The sequence below is a fragment of the Melanotaenia boesemani genome, chromosome 23 (assembly GCF_017639745.1).
Source record: "Melanotaenia boesemani isolate fMelBoe1 chromosome 23, fMelBoe1.pri, whole genome shotgun sequence".
Classification (NCBI taxonomy): domain Eukaryota; kingdom Metazoa; phylum Chordata; class Actinopteri; order Atheriniformes; family Melanotaeniidae; genus Melanotaenia; species Melanotaenia boesemani.
The window spans coordinates 24,979,998-24,988,534 of NC_055704.1; the positions used below are offsets into that span (position 1 = coordinate 24,979,998).

At 39.9% G+C, this 8,537-nt stretch overlaps 1 protein-coding gene across 3 annotated transcripts in view; it reads right to left on the reverse strand.

Annotated features, from left to right (window-relative positions):
* The window catches only part of si:dkey-97m3.1 (fatty acyl-CoA reductase 1), a 65,838-nt gene extending 60,937 nt beyond the window's left edge, over window positions 1-4,901 (reverse strand). Inside the window, exons 1-2 of one of the 3 annotated variants that reach the window (XM_041977602.1) lie at window positions 4,211-4,338; window positions 3,976-4,044 (exon numbers count right to left, since the gene is read on the reverse strand). Coding sequence is in view for 1 of the 3 variants with exons in the window: in XM_041977601.1 (XP_041833535.1) it covers window positions 4,654-4,662 (9 nt within the window). In the remaining 2 variants the exon portion in view is untranslated. Of the gene's footprint in view, window positions 1-3,975; window positions 4,045-4,210; window positions 4,339-4,653 lie in introns of those variants that run through there. The other 2 variants (XM_041977601.1, XM_041977603.1) reach the window with 2 other exon arrangements.
* Window positions 4,902-8,537: the final 3,636 nt, after the last annotated feature.

Here is an 8,537-nt window from a genome sequence, read left to right on the forward strand (position 1 = left end):
CATCTATCAATGTCAATAAAGTGTCCAAATAAACTTCCTTCAAAGGTTTTCCTCAAGGTTAAGGCAGTCTTCCCTCCCTCCATCTCGTGGCCTTGGCCTCCTTTCTTCAGCTCATTTATCCTCACCATCTAGAGGACTTCTACCAAATGCTGAATCAAAACTATACAGGTCTACGGTGTTAAATGGTCATTTAGCTCTTGGCCAGTTGTGGTGCTGGTTTGACTGGAATGCAGACAAAACCATCCTGAAGACTGCTTGCGACACATGAAGATTAGCAGGCAGTAAAGTCAGAGCTTTCCACACTTACACATTACAGCAAAGATGAAGCCTTGTGTTAGGGAAGCTGTTTTACCGTGTTATTTTGGCATCCACTATGTCACTAGGCAGGTACAATCAATGTGGACATGACGGCGTCAAACACTACCTATGTCAACAGTTTTATTACACTTAGCACAGAAAGCAGAGGGGCTCCGCATCTTTACGGTTTTTTAGTCACATTTTGGTCCAAACTTTAACAGATTGCTGTAAAGTTGTTTGTCTTTTTTTTTTTTTTTTACCATAATGATCTCAGGAGGAAGAAGAAGAAAAAAAACTCAAATAGCTTTTTGTTTTGTGGCATCAGCATAAGCAAAGTTTTTCCATTTACTCTGAACAATCTCAAAATCTAATAGAAGTGCCACAAAATTCTGTACAGCAGATGACTTTGGGGACTAGATGACATGTTTATTTCCTGTTAACATTTCCTGGCAACGCTTCAAATAGATTACAAAGAAATTCATATATCTTGTTCCATCAAGAACGTGTGGTTTGCAATTCCAACAATACTCAGTAAAGACAAAAGAATGACATCTTAACACTCAGCCAGCTGTTCCTCTAAAAACTGGCTGCTTTCTACAAACCACACCATTTAGTTTGCGACAGAAAGATTTAATATGTCACCAGTGCAGCATACTGATCCTTTTAACAGGAACTTGTTGGTATTTTTGCTTTACCAAAATGTTAGCTGATCTGAACTTTTCATCTCTCTGCCATTATATAACCAGAGAAAAGCTCATTAACTCCCTTGAAAGTGACAGTTGAAGCTGAACCAACAGTTTGGGACCAAAAAGCCAACTCGTTTTTAGGTCACATCGAGGTGTCTCATACAGATAAAACTAGGACTGTGATGATCACTATAAACACAGTTTTTTTTGTCATGTAAATACCTGTGATTCACGATTTGATTATTTATATGTCACGATAATAACCCCAGTAATAATTCAGTGACTCACACAAAGCTTATAAAATATAACACATGGATGTAATGGAAATAATTAATTTCCGTATTAATCTCTCTGAATAAAGATGACAGGACAGATGCCAAATCCAGAGAACAGACATGCAAAAAGCTAAAATCATTAAAAGGACATGTTGATGGGGAAATTACATTTGAAATTTATCTACCAGCTGTTTATGTAGCCATGATCACTTTTAGCTTAAATAACAACAATAATAAGTTAAATTGCTAATTAAACCTTAAAATGACAATTTTCCCCACTTTTTTCTGCAGAATTTCATGCTACAAACAAACTACAAGAATGTCAGGGTTTTCACAGATTTCAAACTAAATAGTTTATTCTGTGTTGCATATTTAACACAAGAATATTTACTAGAAGCACAAAGAAAGTGTGTGCGTTTGAAATACACTGACTGCATTTAGCAAACACTTTTATCCAGAACAAACTAATTTTAGTATACCATCACACAAAACAGTAACCATGATAAAACATACGTTGTTATTACAAATATGTTAGCATGGTACCCACTATACTGTTCGCATGACTGATCCACAACATCTAAAGCTGAATAAGTTTGAACAAACTAATATGAAACAGTGTCCTCCCTCCTGATTTAAGGTCACATGTCTGAGTCGATCCTTTGGACTTCACCTCTATAAATATCCAAGATGAACTGTGTGTGTTCATGATCTACTGCATGTTCCTTTAGCTACACAGGTTCAACTGAAGAAGTCAAACAACGACATTCGAGAAAAACACTGAGGCGCACACTTACACCAAATGATAACTGACAAAGATTTGCTACCTTGCAGAGGCTGTTCATTTACTACAAAGGAAGCAGACTGCAATCCCTCCTCCCCAAATCACATCTATCCTTAACCCATAAAGGCCCGACCCATGAAAAGTGGTAAGAAAAGTCAAATTTTTTTTTATATATTATATTTGGCCCTTTAACAAAATGTAACAAAAAAATTAACATTCTTTGGGGGGGATATCTACCATTTATTACCATGTGAAATTATAATGTGGTTTTCTGCATCTGGGGATCAGGGGACAGAAGATGAGTATCAGATTGTGTTCAACAGGATTTTAAGCAAAGTTTAAACCACAAATTGAAGCAAAATGTCTCAGAAACTGTATGTGACAAATATGTCACGTCGGGCTCTTATGGGTTAAACTGCAGACACACTAAAGGAAGGAGCAGCGCCCACACTATTTCCCCATGCCTCTGCACGTCTTCATAGCATACTACTACTCTGTGGTATGGACGTGCATGGAGGAGGACTGGAAAGAGCCCAAACATGCCTCCTTAGCATTTAAAGGTTTATGGAAGCCTGCATCACGAAATAAAAAGGGGAAAAGGAGCACATGTTTAAAGCAGCATTTAAACACGAGAGCAGGGCAGCACAGAAGAATGAAAAAGAGAAGGAGAGACCTTGCAAGAACAGTTGTGGCCGTAGGTAACAGCACAGGATGAGAGGATGCACACATGTAAACAAGGAAGCCACGTGAGTCCGGAAGACAAAAAAGGGACTTTCTGAAACTGCCCTGTCTAGCTTTTTGTTGCAGCATTATGAAAGTACTCTTTCAAGTTATTCAATTTATTTAAATGCTCCAACAACAAAAGAAGAAGAAGAAAAAAAGGGCAGACATGTGATTTCAGAAGGCAGCAAAGACCAAGATCATCAGCAGCCACAAATATACAGGTAACACACAATTATTAATGTGGGTGCCTGGTTATAACACATGATAATTATGTGAGAGTAAAATATAGGTCATCTCAGGATGACAAAACTCTTTTATGATCCTGATTTAGAAATCAGTGCAACACACTTCTTATTCTGCCCCTTCGCCAACTCAGTTACAATCAACCTCATTTACAAGAAGACACAAGCTCATGACACAACTCAGATTATTTCTCTTCCTTTATAAAAGATGTGCTTCACTATGCATGTGCTCTTTAAAGCCAAGAAATTTAAGTTCAAACCCCCTGCAATATAGTCTACAAAAGGGAAGATCCTGATAGATAAGCTGACAGGTACAAGCATGACTGCCCTGAGCTCATCTTCGCGCTGCATAATGTGGTCTGAATAACAAATCACCACATATTAGATCTACGAGGAAACACCACATTCAAATACATCAATATCATTCGTGTGGCCCGATCAAACTAAAATGAACAAGAGATGAGAAGTATGGTCGACTCATAGCAGTCAGACCCCCAGCTGGCGGTAATTCAAGCGGCTCTCCACATGGCAGACCACCGACACACACATTAAACACATGGGAGCTTATTTATGCCTTTCCTCTGTCATAAGCATCAACTTCTACACAGCTACTGAGGTGCCATCGTTTTGACTGGTAGTAAGGTAACCCAAGTGTATTTGTATCGTACAGTTAAACGACAGGGTGGTTAAAAGGACTTAGATTTTTTTTACCACATTAACATCATTACAAATCCCTGCTTTCGCTGTTCATTCATCAAGGCGAGGAAGCTGTAAATACAGCACTTCCGGGAAAAACGTTCAAAATAAAGCGAAAGTAACCGTCGACCAGAAAAAGACCAAAATAAATGTAATTAACAGCTAATTAAACTGCACTAGCAGCGACTAATTACTGCTCGAATATGCACTTACCTTTATTTTCATGGCACTGATAACTGGCGGAATATAATAATGAAAAACCTTTACAACCAAACCCGTCAATCTATTACATCCACAGCGGTTTTCAGGTAGCGTGAAAGCGAACACAAGTACAGGAAGGTGTGCTGTAACCCAGAGAAAAAAGTTGGTGTTGGGATCTTTAATAAAAAATGTCCGCCATGTTGGTTTAACGGTTTAGTCTTAAGGTATTTTTCTCGAGTCAAACATAAAAATGACGATCATACCAAAGGATAATATTAGAACCCAGTGAGTAATAAAGTTTGAATGTACCTTTTAAAATCTTTATTCTTTTGAAGGCTCCTGTTCGTGCTTCCTATCCGTTTTAGAGTAAAGGTTGCTAACTTGCCGAGCGGTTCATCCACGCTGACTGCGGCTCTGACCGTCCCGCCGCCCTGCTGTCTGAGGCGGGTACAGCTCCGTGCTAACGTCTAGTCCGTCATAACACAACTACGGAGTTTAAATAATAATAACAATAAATCAGCTCCACTAAAAGCTGATACACAGATGTATGCGCACAGAACGGCTTTTAACGTTTTCAGCCCGTTTGTGTTGATGCTCAGTCCCGCTGCTTCGACCAGACAGCACCGCGAGCCAATGAATGATGCTCCGGCGGCAGGGTACCACAACACACAGCTGCCTCCACAAATCCATTTACCGATAACACAAACCGCTCTCCCTTCCGGGCAGAAAACGGGACAGAACTTGCTCCTTACCGTAGACATTGATATGTGGTGTCGGCTTCGTCTTCTTGCCGCTGTCGGAGAGGCTGTGCGGTGCTGCAGCTGCGGTCTCTCTGCCTCCTCCCACCGGCCGCCCCTGAGTCAGGCTGCTGGGATACTCTCAGCTTCAAACACGCCCGGCTCGGCGGTGCTGAGTGCCTGTCTGTCTGCAGACTACAGCGGCTGCAAGGACTGCTTTACAAATATGAGCCTAGTGGGCAGGGCGTGTCACTCTCACAGCTCGTGGCCCTCCCCGAGCTCCACCGATTACAGATGGAGCCACGGCGGAGGGAATTTAGAAATCCGGAAATGGTTCTGAAACGTTTTCAGCGTGGAAATGTTAGTTTGTCTCAGACATAAAAAAGTTCTTTCTTTCTTTCTCTTTCTTTCTTTCTTTCTTTCTTTCTTTCTTTTTCTTTCTTTCTTTCTTTCTTTCTTTCTTTCTTTCTTTCTTTCTTTCTTTCTTTCTTTCTTTCTTTCTTTCTTTCTACTGAACTGACGACAGCTACATAAAATCAGCTCATATTTGACATGAAATGATAAAATGTCTCAGCTTCATCATCTGACATGTTTATGTTCTAGTGGGTATAAAATATTGGCTGATGAGTTTGTAAATCATTGCATTGTGTTTTTATTTACATTTACACTCTAGGAGTTGTACATGTGTAATATCAGGGTTTTACAATCTTTACTGAAATGAAAATGAAGACATCTTGACAAAAAATAAATTAATTAAAGTTTTCTTTAGGTTTTCATTTATTAGGACAGATATTCCTGCAAAAAACACCAATAAACCAAGAACATTATTTATGTTTTACTGAGTGGTGGTGGCATCTGTTAGGGGTCTGAAAGGCTACACAACTTATATTTGAAGAGAAAATGATCCCTCTGAAAACCAAACCTAGTGCTCGTTACATCAGTACAGTCTGTCCTTGTTGATATCACGTTTCCATTTAGAAGCTACTCATGCATCATTCAGGTTATCAAATTGCAGCTATCAAATACCATCATATCATTTATTTCCTTCAGCCTGATCCCTTGGGAGCACTTGAAGCTCCAGCTGTCTTACAGCTGTCATCACAACGCTTGATCTAATTTCCAGCCTGTAGACGAGGTACACAGGCTTCTGTCCAACAACTGATAAAATCTGCAAATTTGGCTGCACAAGTGTGAAGCTAGAGTGGCACGTTTTCTGTTAGGTAGTAAAATGTCGGCTCCCCTACAACGCAGAGCCAAATCGACTTAAAACTACTGCCAGGATGCAAACAGAACAGACTGCATACTGAGATTTGACCCACAAACCTCAACGTGGCCTTTACTTGCTGGCAGGGTTTGCTGTTGCTCAGTGTGTTGTTACAGGACAACCTCTGCTGTCTGAAAATGAAATGAAGGGACACATGCAGGTTAAAGAAAACCTTCCTCGGTCTCATCACTTTTCCTCCAGATGATCCTTCCAGTTTCTGTAGATTTTTTTCTTTATCAGGCACTTTTTCCTTCATATTCTGAAATGTGCTTCAGGTTTACTCAGCATGTAATGGTGCCCACTCAGTACTTACCAGAGCCAGTTTTTTCCCAAATGAGTTATATTTTGCTGCAACTCTTGGAAAATCTTGCCAACTAATAAGGAGGGAACAGATCTTTCCTGTTGTCTAAAGCCAGCACCACTTCTCAAGCCTCCCACATGAAGCGCTGCAAATTAGACGTCAGTAAGAGGAGGAAACCGTCCCTGGCACACAAGATAAAAACATTAAAGGTGAAAACATCAGAAGTAGGTGCTGAAATCTGTAGAGATGCTGTTAAAGAGATTTATCATCATTTTTATGTTTAACGTTGATGAGATCAGTTATAATTCATGTAAGCAGCTGCTTGGGTGCCCATGAGCACTTAAAGAGTCAAACTATGATGATTAATACAAGATATAACAGAATATTATTAATAAAAATAGAATGCACACAAAAACTAAATTTTATACTATTTTCGTTGTGGTTGGCTCATGAATAATACTGGCTTAATCCATTCCTGCTGAATATTTAAAAGTGCAAATAAATACTAGACATTTTTCAGAATTTGCTACCCCAGTAAGGTAAAAAAGCATTTAGCATGTTTTTTAATCTTATTTTAACATGTAAAGAAAACTATGTGCCACTTAAAAAGTAAACATGTGCATAGTTGATAAAAAAATAAGGAAAATAAAATAAAGATTAGTTCAAATGAGTGTGAAACGAAACCGGATGAAGGAATTACCAAGACCGGAGTCACAGCTAAACCAACTAGAAATAATGCAGATTAACCCCTTAAAATCCTGCAGTTTGACGTACAAACGACTTGTTGCGGACCAGATGTTTTACTGGACTCTTGTTGATGTAACAGGAGGATTTATTTTATTTTATTTCAGTCCCAGCTGGGGGTGTTCCTTCTCTGCATATAAGCTATAAGCAGAGACCTGCCAGGTCAGATGCTAACACCCGGGGAGCAGTTGTGGGTTAGGTGCCTTCCTCGGGGGCTCACAGTGGTGATGCCTCAGTTGCCAGCCCAAGGACTTGAACCCAGGTCCTCTAGACCCAAGCCCATCTCTGCAACCACTTGTCTACCACTGCCCCAGTTTGCATTTGTATCTGGTCTTTGTGATTGTAGCCTGGAGTGGTATGCATCATTCACATCTTAAGAAGCTTTCCGATAGTGTACAGCATGTGTAGGTACTTGGAAGGGATGATGTCATGACATCTAGTACCAATGTGTTTTATTTACAGTGTATGAACAGAACAAACACCAGTAATAAACACCAGCAATGCTGATTATATTTCCTGTAAGTGCTGTTTTTCATAAACATTTTTCCTTTAGTCCTAATTGCCTCATCAGCTGCACCAGGGCAGGCCTGGTTTCCGGGCTTGATGTTCTCCCAGTAGAGATGCGATGACAGATCTGGATGGATTTGCTCCTGTGGAGAAAACAGGCACCAGCCAGCAGCCTCCAGCAGGTAGCCGGTGGCTCTGCAGGAGAGCTTGATGTAGTAATTCTGCTGTGCATCACCACTTGTGTCTTTAGTCTCTTTTCTGTCTGCATGATCAGATTTATAGAAAAATGTATTCATATTAGAGCATTTGAGGGTTAAAACATCTCTGCATATGTAAGCATTTATGGTATCAAGATAAAACTTTGGAAAAATGGAGCTTTTTGTTTTTACAACAAGCAGCTGAGGGAAAACTTTGGTGATACATCAAACTGCTGGAAAATTTCATGTGAGTTAAAAACATCACAACAGATGATAAAACCTCTATATCATAAAACAAGATAAAATGTCTGAAAAAAAACTTTATGTAAGTTCAACAATGATGGAACCAGACAGCATGAAAATAAAGGCGGAGCCATGCTGCCCTCTGCTGGGGAAATGAGAGATGTGCACAAAAGAAGCAGTTTTTTTTTTCAGAGAATAAAAATACCTCTAAATGTATAATTGTTACATTTTTATGTTATCATAGATTAAAACAGTCAAACCAATATCACTACTCTAATATTAGCTGTTGTTAGGCAGTAGTGTTTAGAAAACTCATTGAGCGCCCCCATGTGGCCAACAGAAGTTACTGCATGAAAACCGGCAGCACAGGTCAGTCAGGGTTTTTTTTTTCTTTCTCTCTTTTTTTAACTTCTCTGGTTCATTTAACAGCATCCAACCATTTATCTTTCAGATGAAGCTGATAGGAGATGGAGTATAGGGCCCACATGGCTGCATGGGCCATCGATATGTCACAGACAGGTCCCCAAGTATGTGAGACTTTGTGACTGGATCTGATGTGGTGGGTCTGCAGCATTGGGGCAGTTGTCACCTCCAACATGCTCCGATGACTCCGTGTTCCCCTCAATAGCAAACGGGACTGGTT